Source organism: Stegostoma tigrinum, chromosome 2 (genome assembly GCF_030684315.1).
Source record: "Stegostoma tigrinum isolate sSteTig4 chromosome 2, sSteTig4.hap1, whole genome shotgun sequence".
NCBI classification, from domain to species: domain Eukaryota; kingdom Metazoa; phylum Chordata; class Chondrichthyes; order Orectolobiformes; family Stegostomatidae; genus Stegostoma; species Stegostoma tigrinum.
This window is the reverse complement of record NC_081355.1, coordinates 113,971,956-113,988,485: the sequence shown is the minus strand read 5'-3', so window position 1 is coordinate 113,988,485 and position 16,530 is coordinate 113,971,956. Positions and strand designations below refer to the sequence as shown.

Here is a 16,530-nt window from a genome sequence, read left to right as displayed (position 1 = left end):
CCTTTATAATTATTTGAGGTAATTTAATCTTGCATGCATTTGGCCATGATATTCAGGTTCACAGTGTGATAAACATTAGGCAGACCAAGCTTTTAGATAGAATTTTCACCATGCAAATACCACAATGGCCTTTATTTTCCATGGTACTTGCATATAAGCATGACTATGCCACCTTACCACTGTGACCTCTGATGCTGATTTCAGATTTCTAGATGGAAAATTATATGTCCATATGGGATTAATCTGATCAAAAGAGAGCTTAATTCCTTAATTATAAATGAAAAGCCAATACTAATATCTCACTGTATTGGAATTCAATGCATATTTTACAGGATTTTTGCAAATGATCAGTAAATTGTATTAGTTGAGCATGAATGTTCTCCAGAAGAACAATGCCAAAGTTATGGTCACTGCTTAAAAAGAGACTCCATTCTCTAGCTCCCACAGTCTTCTTCCTTCTCTCTCTCTAGCTAGTATCTGAGGCAGAGTCAAATTGTCCACAACCTGGTCATAACCTGTTGCAGACATTGCATCACAGCAAGAAGGGATAAAGTTACCAGGACGCTTTACTCTGGGAGATGGTCGCACGCTTTAAAATAGATAAATTTAAATTTGTTTTGTCATCAAGAACAGAAAGGTGTGACTGTATTTCAGGCTGGTATAGGGACCCACAGGACAGCTCTCTAGGAACCCTTATGCCTGCAATTTTCCAACAGTTATAATCTTCTTATAAGTTTTGCGGTTGCACATGGGAACTGCAGGGAGAATGAGCAAACTGACCAAAACACCCTGGTACAGGTTGGGAAAATAGGAATGTAGTTGTGGTAGGGGACAGTATTATTAAGCGGATAGATACTGCGGAAGGACTTGAACAGGCCAGAAGGGTGGGCAAAGAAGAAGCAGGTAGAATACAATATGCACTTTGGGAGGAGGAATAGAGCTGTAGACTTTTTTCCAAGTGGAGAAAGGCTGCAGAAATCTGAAGCACAGAGGCACTTGGGAGTCCTAGTTCAGAATTCTCTTAAGGTCAACATGTAGGTTCAGATGGCAGTTAAGAAGGCAAATGCAATGTTAGTGTTCATTTCGAGAGAGCTAGTATTCAAGGGCAAGGGTGTACTGCTGAGGCTGTATAAGGCTCTCGTCAAACTATATTTGGGATATTGCAAGCAGTTTTAGGCCCTGTATGTTAGGAAGGATATGCTGGCATTGGAGGGGGTCCAGAGGAGGTTTACAAGAATAATCCTGGGGATGAAAGGCTTGTCATATGAGGAGCAGTTGAAAACTCTGCGCGGGTGCATGAAGGAGTTTAGAAAGATGAGGGGGAACCCAATTGAAACTTACAGAATACTGAGAGTTAAGGACAAAGTGGATGTGGAGAAAATGTTTCCACTAGTAACAAAAACTAGCACCTGAGGGCACAGTCTCAGAGTGAAAGAATGACCCTTTAAAACTGAGATGAGGAGGCATTTCTTCAGCCAAAGGGTGACGATTTTGTCGAACTCATTTCTGAAGAAGACTGTGGAGACTAAGTCATTGAATGTCTTTAAGACAAAGGTAGGTTCTTGATTAATAAGGGGTACAGGGACAAGAAAGGAGAATGGTGTTGAGAAACATATTAGTCATGATTGAATGGTAGAACAGGTTCAATGGGCTGAATGGCCTAATTCTTCTCCTAAATCAGGTAAAGATCGCATATTTCCTGCCATATTGAGGATATTGGCAAAACAGACAGATTTTTTTTAATGAAATTCAGCGTCATACGGCTGCCTTTAGTCTCACACATACAAACACACACACACACACATATGCACAAGCATGAAATATATGATTATACTAGAGAGGGTACAGAGATATGTGAGAGAATCAAAGAAGAAAACATCCAATGAAAGGTCACAGAAATCTTAACTTTGTTTCTCCCTCTACAGATGCTGCTGTTTCCAGTAATTTTCTGCTATTTATTTCAGATTTCCAGCATCAGCAGTATTTTCCGCTTGGTCTAAGTTCCTCTTGGTCTTCTCATCCCAAATGAGGATTGGATATGCTGCTTCCTTTAGAGCAGAAGATGAGGTAAAATCTAACTGAAGATTTTAATTCTGAGAGGTCTACATACGGTGCACAGGAAAGTATTACTACTCTTAGTTGACGATTCCATAACAAAAGGGATAGTTTTATGGTGGTAAGTAGATTTAGAATGTATTTGAAAAGAATATTTTTACCAGGACGTTTTGGGGATCTCAAACTCACTGCATGACAAGTACTGCCGAGGCAGGAAGTGTCAACATGTAGAAAATACTCCACGGCTAAGGACCTAGAGACATAAAGTGATCGTAGGCTGAATGGCTTCTTAATGGCAGAATGTACATGGATAGACCAAATGGTTTCCTTGCAAAATGCAATTTCTTATGATTAAATAGGCATCACACTTGAAGTTGAGAGTAACTGGCAAAATGCTTAGCTGCATCAAGTAAGTTGCCCGACTTATTGACCCCACTGAATGCTGTGTTCCATTTGGTTGCATACCTCAGACAAAATGTAATGGCTTTGGAAGAGCTGCAGTGCCATTTGACCAGAATGATAGCAGGGCTCAAAAATTATGTTACAACGATAGATGACATAAACATGTTTTTGTTTTATTTGCTTACATTTAAAAGTTTGAAGGTTAATTTAGTTGAGGTATTTGAACAGATAAAAGGCTTGATAGTGTAGACAAGGAAAAAACTATTTTCTGTCAAGAACAAGGGAACACCTTGAAAAAAATGAGATCTAAGCCAATCAGGAGTGAATTCAGGAAGCACTTTTTCATGCAGATAAATGGAAATCTGGTATTCTCTTTCCTAAAGGCAATGGATATTGGGTCAACGTCAACTTTCAAAACTGAGATCAAAAGTTTTAATTCAGTAAGGATATCAAGGGATATTAATCAACTGATGATAAATAGAGTTGAATTACATATCAACTCCAATCTAAGAGTCTGGGAGCTAAATAACCTACTTGTGGAGAAAAGACAAATTATGTTGTAGCTTCCTAAAAAGAATCAATGTGGCATTTATTTACATTTTTTGCCTATTTTCAGAAAGGAACTGAAGTTACATTAAGGTGAGATTTATTGTAACTGTTACTTGGTCCATTTACTCAATGACTTAAATAAATCTTTAATAATTTCTATCTTGTCACATCTCACTTAACCAGCCCATATTTTGGAAGATTTGAAACTTGCATTTGCAAGTATATAAAATGTTCAATTAACCTAAGAAAAAGTCATCGAGTCACAAAGAGTCATGGAGTCACAAAGTAGGCCCTTTGGCCCCCATATCTATGCTGACCAACAAACACCACACTACACTAATCTCACTTACCAGCCCTTGGTCCGTAGCCTACTATGCCCTGGCATTTTAAGTACTGATCCAGACGCTTCTTAAATGTTGTGACAGTACTTGCCTCCACCACACTGTCAGTCAGCATGTTTCATGTATCAACCCGTTCTGGGTGAAAATTATTTTTTATGACATCTCCTCCAAACCATTACTCTTCACCTTAAATTTGTGCCCTTTGGTCTTAGACAATCTGCCATGGGGAGGAGATTCTTGTAATGTTCTCTGTCTATGCTGCTCATAATTTTGTATGCCTCAATCAGATCCCCCTTCAGCCTCCTCTGCTCCAGGGAAAACAAACTCATCCTTTCCAGTCCCTCCTCATAACTGCGACTTTTCGTCCATGCCCATCCTGATGAATGTTCTCTACACTGACTCCAGAATAATCACGTCCTTCTGACAGTGTGGCAACCTGAACACCACACAGTATTCCATCTGTGGCCTGGTCAATGATTTATAAAGATGTAACAAGACTTCCTTTCTCCTATATTCTACACCCTGGCTAATGAAGTCAAGCATCCTGTATACTTTCTTCACCACCTTGACTACCTGTGCTGACATCTTCAGGGATCAATGGACTCGTACTCCAAAGTCGCTCTGTTCCTCAGTACTCCCTAGCGACCTATCATTAATTGTGTATATCCTTCCCTTATTAGTCTTCACAAAATGCAGCACCTCACACTTGGCAGGATTAAACTCCATGAACTAATGCTCTACCAACACCCCAAAGTGTTACATCCTTTGGTTACACTAAGTGAATGCTTGAAATTGAATAGCAAAGGCAAAATCTGGATTGCGAGAAACATGGACTTGCTTATAGAGAAACTGATCACACAAAGTTGAGCAATTTGCAAGCAAATGTGACATTTATATTATTGCTATGATAGTCATAATTATAAATGTATTGCAATTGATAAATTAATTTACAGTATTGACTTCCACTGCCCAATTTCTCAAATTTGGCATTTCATTACTGATTTAGAAATATTTCATTCTTAACTATGTTATCCTTTTTTGGGATAAAGTTACTTCATGTAAGATTTTCCCAGATGAAACTCGGTAGCATTGATCAGCAAGTTTACTATTATTTTATTTTCGATTGTATCTTCATTTTAAGCAGTTACATAGTAATGATGTACAAAATAATCCTACTATTGTTAAGATTAAGGAGAATTAACAATTAAATATTATTTCTTCTCTCAAAAATGTCAGTTTCAAGTTGTAAAAGTGAACGGATGGCTTCTTTCTCTGTGAAATTCAAAGAATTACATTATATACTGGCTCCACAACGGATAACACAAGGTCAGGCATGAGATACATATGCCTCTGTGGCAGTTACAGTGAAGAGAACTTATTTTTGTTATCAGTGTTAGATTTTAGCTGCAACTTTAGCGTAAGCTTCTTTTATTTAGCCACAGGATGTGGGGGCCCCTGGTAAAATAAGCATTTAATTACCCTGGAGAAGGTGGTGTTGATAATCAAGTAATTTTTTTTAAATGCTATTAAAAAGGGTATTAAAGATCCACCAAATTGTTCTGGGTAGGAGCCACATATCTTCTTCTTCAGCAGTCACTCAGGATAGAGGATTACTTCCACTCCAGTTTGATGGTTTTGAGATGGCTGATATGACCAATGCATTACCAGTGGACTCTGCCACAAGCAGGCTTGTCATGCTTTAAGGGTGGGTTGATGGTGGTGTTTGGAGACTTGTGTGCTTTGACTGGCCCTTTGACTTCTGTTTTGTGCAGTCTTGATGTATTTGGTGCCTTCATGAATAAACTTTCTCCATTTTGGCCAGTCACAAGTCTGGCTTTGTGAACCTCACTACACTGTTTCTGCAATCTTTCTGGGAGTCTCGTGCTGTGACCCAGTTTTTGAATTGTTTCAGGAGTCTGGTGTCAGGCATACAAGTGACCTAGCCAGACTGCTTTGCCTTCCCCCGGATTTGAAGGATCTTTCAAGAGAACCATTGGTGAAACCTGTAGCGCTTTGCGGTATTAACTGTAAGTTTGCTTTGTCTCCAAAGCATATAAAAGTGTGGAGATCACTGCAGCTCTATAAACTATGCCCTTAGTGTTAGCTTTGAGATCCTTATGCTCAAATACATGTTTTTCAATCAGCCAAAGGCAGAAGTGGAACATTGTAAGCGACAATGAATTTCTTCATCTATGTCTGCTTTCATTATGTGGAGGCTGTCAAGGTATTGAAATTGATTCACATTTTCAAGGATCACCCAATTGATGTTAATGAATTGATGAAAAAGAACCTTACCTTACAGACTGTTTATTGAAACATCATCTGCATACTGAAGATCAATGACAGAATTTAAAGTGATTTTCTTCCAGTTTGAAGACTGCGTAGGATGACTCATTTCCCATCTGTTCTGTGGATTGTCTGGTAATTTGCTGGAGGTGAAGTGCAACCACAAAGCAGGAGGAGTCACTGAAATGCAAAGTTCTTTTTTCAATCTCAAAGATCACCACAAAGTAGTACAGTTCTCCTTCTGGAAAGCCTTTCTCATTCAGCTGGCTTTTTCCTGCACACCGTGTCTTACTTAGCACAATAATATTGATGCTGAAGTGTCTGGGTTCCTGAGTTATGTTGGCAGTGCTACTTTCAGGTCTGTCTCTGTTGGAGCTTTCCATAAAGATTCTGATATTCTAGGTCCTAAACATCATTTACAAAGGAAGATGATCGTGCATGATTTTAATCAGTATTACATTGTCCTAGCGTGCTAAGTACCACACAGTCTCAACATTGTGAGGCCTTGCACCAAGGACAAGGGGTTTCTCAGACAATTAGAAGAAATGCTCTGATGTGAGATATTACTACAGTCCATACGTGATATTTTCTGATGAAGGGTCTAGGCCCGAAACGTCAGCCTTCCTGCTCCTGTGATGCTGCTTGACCTGCTGTGTTCATCCAGCTCTACACCTTGTTATCTCAGATTCTCCAGCATGTGCAGTTCCTATTATCTCTGTACATGATATTATGCAGGTTTGGCCCAGACCTGAAAGACCTCAGTGAATCAGTTGAGTGTTTAAGACAAGCCAGTAGTTTCATGATCACTATGACTGGAATCAGCTTTTATTCCATTTTTATTTAATTAGTTGATCTTAAATTCTGCAACAAATATTTTTATTGTTTGCTTTTGGAACAAGACCAGCACAACTAAGGCAAGCTTTTATTGCCATCAAAAATTGAACAGCTGTAGTCCAGATTGAGAACAATCTCGTGCCACCTGGTCGGTCCTCTGAGTTCCTGAACAGAATATACAGTTCAACAGTTTTATTATCAGCTTGAAAGCCTCCCTGAAGTCTGTTCCAAATTGTCACCAACATCTGTATGAATTTGTTCACCTTACGCTTTGAAAGAGCTAATAAAGTCTATCCAAAGCCAATGTCAAATAACTAAATAAATGACACAAAATAGTTCAATGGAAATTTTTTCATGCTTCATTTTAACAGACTGGGGTTATGTTGATTGGCTTTCGAATCTTTAAGTATCTAAAATTCTGACTTCATATTGTCTACAATCTTGAAGGCAATTAAATATCCGCTTTATATTATCCTGAACTTTTCCTGTATAAAAAATTCCAAGTTCCAATAACCCAACTGTTTAATTTCAGCCCTCAACCACATCTCTTGCGCTTCCCACACCTCTGCCCTCACATCTCCTCCCCCCAACAAAAATAAAGACAGAATTGTCCTTGTCCTCACACAAATGGATATTTCCCTCCCCACCTGTACCTGCCCTTCATAGGGACCACTTTCTCCACGACTCCCTTGTCTGCTCCACACTCCACTCCAGCCCCACCACCCCTGGTACTTTTCCCTGCAACGGCAGGAGGTGCTACACCTACCTCTACACCTCCCCTCTCACCTCCATTCAAGGCAAAAAACAAACCTCCCACATCAGACAGAGGTTTACCTGCACATCCAGCAACTTGGTCTCTACTGCATCTGCTGCTCCAATGTGGCCTCCTCTACATCGGTGAGACCAAGTGTAGACTCGGAAACCATTTTGTAGAACACCTGCACTCTGTCCACAACAAACAACAACACCTTCCAGTCGTGAACCATTTTAACTCCCCCCTCCCACTCCTGGATGACATGTCCATCCCGGGCCTCCTCCCGTGTCACAATGACGCCACCTGGAAACTGGAGGAGCAGCACCTTCTGGACCCTACAGCCCAATGGCCTAAATGTGGATTTTACTAGTTTCAAAATCTCCTCACTCCTGGCCTCAGCCCATGACCAAACCTCCCTCTCATCCCTGCCTCCTTGACCTGGCACAACCTGTCCATCTTCTCTCCCACCTTTCCGCCCCTTCCATCTCACTGGCCAATCCTCACCACGCCCTACCTGCAGTCACCTATCACAATCCCACCTACCTTCCCCAGCACCATCCCTCCTCTCTATTTATTCCTGAGCTCCCTGCCCCTCCCCATTTGTGAAGCAGTGTCACAACCTGAAACGTCAACTTTCCTGTTCCCCTGATGCTGCCTGGCCTTCTGTGTTCCTCCAGCTCCACACTGTGTTATATTTGACTCCAGCATCTGCAGTTCTTACTATCTCTGTTTAACTTCAGTTGTTAATTTCATTACTTATTGCTGCACTAGCTCCAAAGCTTAAAGCCTTTTTTCAGAATACAGCGAATAAAATTGTACATTGTTGTTTCTTGAGAGTTGTGCCCAATTACACTGCCCTCTCAACTTGGAGGTATTGAATACTTCATTAAAATTCCTCAGTGTGAACACATTTAGTTTCAGCAGCCTTGATAGTTCAACTTTCTGATGTCGGATGTCTGTCAGATTGCCCTTTTGCAGAACATTTTTCCAATCTCATGACATCTTTTGTGTACAATGTCCATCAGAACTGCAAATGGGATAGACCACTCCGATGTTTTAACATCTTGTATAGTTTCATATTAATTATTTTGTGATAGTACATAGGCTTGCATATATTAACTTGCATTCATCGAGCAATTTTTGGTTTGATTTGATTTATTGATATTACATGTGCAGAGATACAGTGAAAAGTGTTGTTTAGAAATACGGGCAGATGATACCATACAAAGTGTATTAGGGCATAACAGAGTAAAGAATACAGTGTTACAGTCGCAGAGAAGGTGCAGAGAGGGAGATCAACATTATCATTTGAGAGGACCATTCAAAAGTCTGATAACATCAGGGAAGAAGCTGTTTTTAAATCTGTTTATGGATGTATTCAAATGTTTGTATTTTCTGTCCAATGGAAGAGGGTGGAAGAGACTGTAACTCGAGGTGGGGTCTTTGATTATGTTGGTTGCTTTTGCAGGGCAGCCAAAACCACACACAAAGTCAATAGGTATAAATGATAATGGGAACTGCAAATGCTGGAGAACCAGCTCCACACTTTGTTATCAATAGGTATAAAGGTTGGTTTACATCATTGACTAGGCTGCGTTCACAACACTCTGCAATTTCTTGCAGTCTTGGCCACAGCATTTGCCAAGGTTCTAAAGTGCTACTACAATCAATTGAGTACATTTGAAGTATTGTTACAATTGGAGTCACTTTTGAAATGTGGAAAGCACATTTTTTTCACACCACTTTGGGGGAATATTACTTGTTCTTATGTTAAAGAAGTTATGGTTACCTCTTAAGCTCAAAGCGGCTCCGTATTTGCCTGCACATAGCTGGCAAAGTTCCAAAAGACATAGGTACCTGATGTGCAATCATCCCACGGGGGAATGCTATTTTATTTGCTTCGTTAAAAGCTTCGTCTTTTAAAACTGTAAGCATTTTCTGTTTTCGGAAGGGACCTTATTTCCTCTTTCAAATGTTTGATTTTTAAAACCTGTTGCCATTAGTTTAGTTAAAAGTAGACACCAGAATGTGGTGATGTGCACTGTCACCTTGACTGAAATGGTGATCTGTACTCCAGGAGGGTGGGTGTTATTGACAGGACGTCGGGACCAATCAAAATGCTGGAGGGTGGTGTTAGTAGAATGTGAGTGGCGGGCGTGCGGATGAACGAGTTGCAGACCGGGCAGCGGGCACAGCACATAATCCAGGAGGTCAGGAAGTAGACTTCTGTCTAGGTGCCGAGCACCTAGGTTACTTTCCCTATCTCGGAAACTCGTTGATTCGGGCTGATAACAGTTTTGAAGTCCGAGGCAGTAACTTCAGAGCGAGGTGACCTTCATTGAATGCTTCCCTGGTCCATTCTGCTAACTTTGGCCGTACAAAGACGGTGGGTGTGTGTTTGAATGTTACTACGTGCAATTGCTTTAGACAGTGTGGGTTGAGACAGCTGCGGCTGGAAGGGAACAACTCGGACCAGATCCGTGAGTGGGAAACTCGGCGTGGATGGAGCGCCAGGTTTACTGTTGACTTCCAGCGACAGTCCAATGTTACCAGATACTCAACTGTATTTAAAAAAAAGTTTAAACTTTTCTTATTTTAGTGTTATATTTGTGCTGAGGTTTCTCTCTCTTTTTTGATCAAGTTTATATAAGTTTTATTCTAGGTATAAGTTTGTACTAGAATCTCCAATACTGTACATTTGTGTTTGTTTGTTGCAGGTGTAAACAGTAACTCCTCATGGATGTCGAGAGTGCCCCTCCCACACATAATAGTAATGAAACGCGGAGAATGGAATTAACATCAATAGAAGTAAATAACACGCAGACGGTAAAACAGTATATAATTTTCTTAAAGTACTGTTTACTTCACTTTGGCATTGGGACATGATCTGAATAGGCCACTATGAAATATATTGAAAAATATTTATGCTTCCCTATGACAAAAGATTGTCTAAAAACTTAACTTAAAATCAGCTAGCATGTATCTAAAATCTCTAAATCCCCTATTGCTGTAGGCTAAAGTGCTTTTGTTTCAACCATTTGAAGAGTTCTAATGTCACACTTGTAGTGGAGGTTAAAAAAAAGTCTGCATTCAAATTGCAAATCCAAATTACTGCAAACTGGTCAATGATGATCCTGTTGGTGTGGAATTTTCATGTGCCTTGTGGTTTACACATTAAGTCTTTAGCAGGGCTACCCATCTGATGTGATCATAGTTTATGTGCAAAATGACATAGTACACATTCTTTGTCAAATGAGACATATCATCTTTTAAAGTAACGGATGGGCAAATTGCAATGGGAAGGGAAACAGCATGTAAAAAGCTGGGCTAGCTTTTTTAAATTATTTCGATACAGTTTAATATACCTGAAGGGATTAATTTTCAGTTGCTAAGCTAGGACACTGTTTCCAATTCTACCAACCTCTAACTGAACCTATACACTGACAATTTCTGACTTGAAGGCCAGGGTGGGTTAGCCAGTGACTACCTTGTCACTTGCTCCTTTAGCCTTCCATCTTGGACACACAGCACCAACATTTCAAGGTACAGCACCATACTGTGCCAATCTCCACCTTCACCATGTTGTGTACAAGCCAAATGCATTACACAAGCTTCAATCAACTGGCCACGTCTCAAAGTCTGAGGGGTGTAATCTCCAGTCAAGTCAACGGAGATACGCATCAGTCAGGGAGTCCCGGCACAGTAAGTCCAGGGCTTTGTCTGCTGTCTGTCTGGGGACTTAGGTATAGTTAGTCAGTCATTGTGGTCATGGTCAGGAACTGATCCTCATAGGAGATAAGGAGCCAAATGTCATGCACCTCTTTCTGCCCTACTTTGGGTTATTTAATCCTGGAATGAGACAAAAGGAAGGATTGAGTGAGGTCAATGTATCTGGCACAGACATTAATGCTGGTGCAGTTAAGGCAAACGTCATAATGGTCAGTGGTGTGGGGGTGTTGGGTTGGTGATAGTGAGTGCGGGAAGATGTTACATGCAAAATTGAAGGTTGAAGAACCTGAGCCTTAGTGGGAGGGGTGTGCAGTAGCAGACATAGGAAAAAGAGAGGGTGGTTGGCACTCCTTCTTCTTGCAACGTTGCTGGGCATTCCTTCAGACTGCACTGACCTGGGTGGCAAACTCAGACCAGTCTGGCAGAGTCTGGAGTGGAATCTGCTCTGCCTGTCCAGGGGAAGAGACTAGCACCCTCCTCCACAGCACCCTCTCGGTCAACACTCCAGGTCCCTACAACAGAACAGAGCATCAATTGCCCTTATTTGCCATGTGAGGAACGAAAGTCACAAACCATGCAGGACAGCTGAGAGTGCTTGATTGGACATCGGCTAACCTTTTAAAAATGGCATCAGCACCAGGAATGCAGGGATGCCCTGGCAGTGGGAACACTCTGTCTAGGGTAAGTCAAAGAATCAGGCTAGTATTGGACAAGGGGATGCTACAGGACCCTGACACAAAGTTAATGAAGCGAGTTTGAGCTTGAGAAAAGGTACTAAAACCTCGTGTGGAGAAAACCTCCTTCAAATTAAACAAAAATGACACTCGGCTGACTCCTGCAATGATTCAGCCCATTGTGTGTCAGCATCATATTTTGTGATGGCCTTAAGCTGAATGTGAGCTCATCTTTTTAACTGTTAATCATATGTTAAAGATGTTCTTTCTTAAAGTACAATGTTGTGAAATATTTTAATGCTTTTAAAACAGTGGAGTCTGACTATTCAAAGTAGCCCAGTTCATAAACTGTTAAAAATTATATTTCATATTTTTAACTTCTGATGGGATTATATGGAGCATACATTGGCAACTACAAAGACTATCTCACCCTGGTTTTGAACACTTTTAAAAATTTTTTACGTTGTTGCTTTCGCTTGAATTTATTTTCTTTTGTTGGGTGCACAAACTGAATGTAAATTATACCTGCCATTTGAACTCTACAAGTTTCAATGAGAATCACATTGTTATTTCCTCTGTTAGCGCACATCACTGATGTCAAATTAATGCAAGTTTCAGCTCAGAAACTAGTGAAAACCCCATGAGTAGCTATCAGAGTAATGAATGCAAGTGTAATTCTTTACAAAGTCTGTGCCAATGCTCTAGCTGAGACCTAACCAATAACTTCTCAGTGTTTGTATATATTCCTTGTTATTGAACTCCCACGTAATCTAATTATGAAGCTAAGCATTCTATTTGCATTTTTAGATATTTTGTTATTACACAATTCTAGAAGAGGTAGGATTTGAACCTGGGCCAATTGGCACAGAGGTAGGCTTACTAATAACATTGTCAATTTGACCTGATTATTTGATGAGTTGAGATGACTGCCTGTATCTTTTTTTTTATCTTCTTGTTCCACCATTTCTCTGTGTGAAAAATGCATGCAGGCTTACCACCTCCTCGCTCCACTCTTCTGCCAAGTATGGAAGGGTAATGCTAATTCCTGTCTATTAGAGGTGAAGCAATTCTGGAAACTCACTGCTCTCATAAGGGCAACATTGTAAAAAATTAGCGTGTGTAGACTGCTGCATCTGATTCTGGTACGGATGCAATTGAAAACAAAAAGGAAAATGCTACAAACAGGTGCAAAAAATAATCAGGAAGGCTAATGGAATGCTATCTCTTGGAGTGCAAGGATACAGAAGCTGCACAGCTATACAAATCCTGGTTTGACCTCACATGGAGTATTGTGAGTAAATCTGGGCACGCCACCTTAGGAAGGATGTATTGTCCTTGGAGGAATTACAATGTGGGTTTAGAAAAATGATACCTAGACTTTTATACTGCATCCACTGTAGCCGGTGTGGCTTCCTCTACATTGGGGAAACCAAGCGGAGGCTTGGGGACGACTTTGGAGAACACCTCCACTCGGTTCGCAATAAACAACTGCACCTCCCAGTCGCAAACCATTTCCACTCCCCCTCCCATTCTTTAGATGACATGTCCATCATGGGCCTCCTGCAGTGCCACAATGATACCACCCGAAGGTTGCAGGAACAGCAACTCATATTCCGCTTGGGAACCCTGCAGCCCAATGGTATCAATGTGGACTTCACCAGCTTCAAAATCTCCCCTTTCCCCCCGCCGCATCCCAAAACCAGCCCAGTTCGTCCCCTTCCCCCACTGCACCAGACAACCAGCCCAGCTCTTCCCCTCCACCCACTGCATCCCAAAACCAGTCCAACCTGTCTCTGCCTCCCTAACCTGTTCTTCCTCTCACCCATCCCTTCCTCCCACCCCAAGCCGCACCTCTATCTCCTACCTACTAACCTCATCCCACCTCCTTGACCTGTCCGTCTTCCCTGGACTGACCTATCCCCTCCCTACCTCCCCACCTATGCTCTCCTCTCCACCTATCTTCTTTTCTCTCCATCTTTGGTCCTCCTCCCCCTCTCTCCCTATTTATTCCAGAACCCTCACCCCATCTCCCTCTCTGATGAAGGGTCTAGGCCCGAAACATCAGCTTTTGTGCTCCTCGGATGCTGCTGGGCCTGCTGTGTTCATCCAGCCTCACATTTTATTATCCTAGACTTTGGAGGTTAGGTTATGAGGAGAGATTATACAAGTTAAGTTTGTTTCTTTAGACTTTAGAAGGCTAAGGGGTGATTTTATTGAAGTCTTCAAGTCATTAACAGGAAAAGACAGGATCCATAAAGTTAAACTATTTCCATTGGTTGAGGATTCTGGAACGAGGCGCATAATCTAAAAATCATTCAGGAGAGATGTCAGGAAGCACTTTTACACACAAAGATGTTTGGAACTTTCTCCCGCAAATGGCAGTTGATGCTACATCAGTTGTTATTTTTAAATCTCAGATAGGTTAATCTTTGTAAAGCAAAGGCATTGAGGGATATGGGCCAAAGGCAGATATATGGTGTTAGTCCATAGAACAACCATGATCTCGTTGAATAGTGGAACAAGCTTAATGGGCTGAATGGCCTACTCTTGTTCCTATATTCCTATATTACAACTAAGATTCCAACCTTTTAAAGGGTATAGTAATGGAAGAAATCAGACTTTTATCAGTCTGACCCAATTTCCGCTATCTATAGCAACAAACAGTCCCGAGTGATTTTATGTCACGTTGCTTTGAAATGTGTATCAGTGAGATCAGAAACTTTTTTATAATTCTAATTTGGTGGGAAGTACTTTCCAATGAGAGGTGGATCTGTTGACTAACTGTCTTTTGATCACCATTTGTTACCTTTGCTTCCAGCAAGAAATCTAATTCTAGTCTGTAACTTAATCAGAATGCTTATAATTTTGAAAGGAATGAAAAGGAAAAGTATGGTGCTCTATTTTCATTTTTAAATCTAGATTATTCTGTCAAAATATAAATAATGTCAAGTTGTACATATCTACTCAACTCCTCTGAATTATATGAAGGCAGTTGATACGTTTGAGCACAATTTGACCGCCATTCAAATAATCTTGTTACCTCGTGCCAAATATAAAACTTGGGTGCATGACAGAGAAACAGTAGAACAGGTCTTGGGAATTTTTTTTTAAAGTACTGTGGTTGATTGAAATCTGAGGAAAAAGTGAAAGTGCTGGAAATGCTAAACAATAAGGCTGTATCCGTGAAGAGCCATTTCAGTTCAGTGATCCTCCATCAAAACTGGAAAATGTTAGATGCTGAAATAACTGCACAGTTATTCAATCACCAAGTCACCCTTCATTTATGTGGGCATAGTTCACTGGCCGTGACCAGCCAGTTCGGAGTGAGTCCCTGAAGTCAGGAGACTCTCTGAATCCCCTTTTTTTTCTCTCCAAAAATGCTCAGAATTTTTTTTTCATTAGCCAGTTTTTCTAATCAGCCAGTTCAGCGATGTTATTACACACATCTGGATCAATTGGTACTTGAACCTAGGTCACTTAGTCCAGGGGGAGGGCAACTACCACATGAGAGACCCTTAACTCCTCGTTTATATCTGCCAGCTAGGGCTCCCTGATCAGCCCAGGTTTACAACCCCAATCAATGATCTCATAGTCAATAGAATCCACCTGGTTCCAATCACTATTGATTCAAGAAAGCTTTTATGATAGTACAGAGCTGAGGAAGGAGAAAAATAAAGAACAGGGAATGGAATAATTTTCTATCTTGAATTGGAATCTTCTCTTCACAAGAATCATCTGGATACTTTCTGGCCAAACAAAGTCATACCACACAAACAAAGAAAATACTGGAGAAACTCAGCAGGTCAAGCAGCATGTGTAGAGAGAGAAACAGCAATAACATTTTAAGGGTAGTATGACTCTTCTTCAGAATTGTTTCTTTGTGCACAGAAGCTACCAGACCTGCTGAGTTTCTTCATCATTCTCTGTACTTGTGTTAGATTTTCAACATCCACAGTATTTTATTTTCATATAAATCACATTAAATCTGTGATGTGATGGACAACAGATTCAGCTATTCACTGCCAACTGACTGGGCAGCATATAGCTTTATCAGGTTTAGTTCTTTGTTCAATGTTCCCGGATCAACCTAAATTGTGAAGATAGACTCTGGTGTTATGGCTAGAGGAATGCATTGCTAATCAAGCCCTATTAATCCATCTGTCACACCATTCATGGAAAACTGATGATTAAATTTCCAAAATGACCAAGTTGTAGAGGTGCCGGTGTTGGACTTGGATGGACAAGGTCAGAAATCACACGACACCAGGTTATAGTCCAACGGATTTATTTGAACATACTAGCTTTCGGAATGTAGCCCACTCTTTCATGTTGCTGTCCAGAATAAAAAGAAACTTTGACCGGACTTCTTGAATGAATTAAAAAATAATTAATCTATTATGAACATAAGATATAGGAGCAGAATTAAGCCAATCAACCCATTGAGTCTGTTCTGCTGTTCAATCATGACTGATATATTTCTCAAACCCATTCTGTTACCTTCTCTTTGTAACCTTTGATCCCCTTTTAATCAAGAACTTATCAAATTTATTCTCAAAGCAGTGACAACTACTGATTAACACCTAATATTATGATCTGAAATTAAAATATCCTGTTCATGCCACATACACAGATGCACTCACACAACATGAAAAGACATGATATTTCTAAAGAGATGAAGGGCTTTATAAAATAAATTAGGCAAAAGGAGTAAATACGTCTCCCATGGTCTAAAGATCTGGAACCAAAAGAATAAACTAGAATTCTTATGTCTTCTGAATGTCCTGTCACAGAGTCATAGAGTCATACAGCACAGAAACAGACCCTTCGGTCCACCCAGTCCATGCCAATATTAACCCCGAACTAAAGTAGTCCCACCTGCCTGTATCAGAGATAATGGAAATTGCAG

The 16,530-nt window shown here is 40.6% G+C and overlaps 2 protein-coding genes across 2 annotated transcripts in view; one reads left to right on the top strand and one right to left on the bottom strand.

Moving 5' to 3' along the window:
• Positions 1-16,530, bottom strand: part of LOC125460258 (uncharacterized) — a 94,479-nt gene that overhangs the window by 37,652 nt on the left and 40,297 nt on the right. The gene's annotated exons all lie outside the window — the stretch shown is intronic.
• The window catches only part of LOC125460252 (metalloreductase STEAP1-like), a 42,011-nt gene continuing 34,821 nt past the window's right edge, over positions 9,341-16,530 (top strand). The window contains exons 1-2 of the mRNA XM_048547494.1: positions 9,341-9,607; positions 9,939-10,047. Coding sequence (XP_048403451.1) covers positions 9,958-10,047 — 90 coding nt within the window. The 5' untranslated portion in view covers positions 9,341-9,607; positions 9,939-9,957. The remainder of the gene's footprint in view (positions 9,608-9,938; positions 10,048-16,530) is intronic.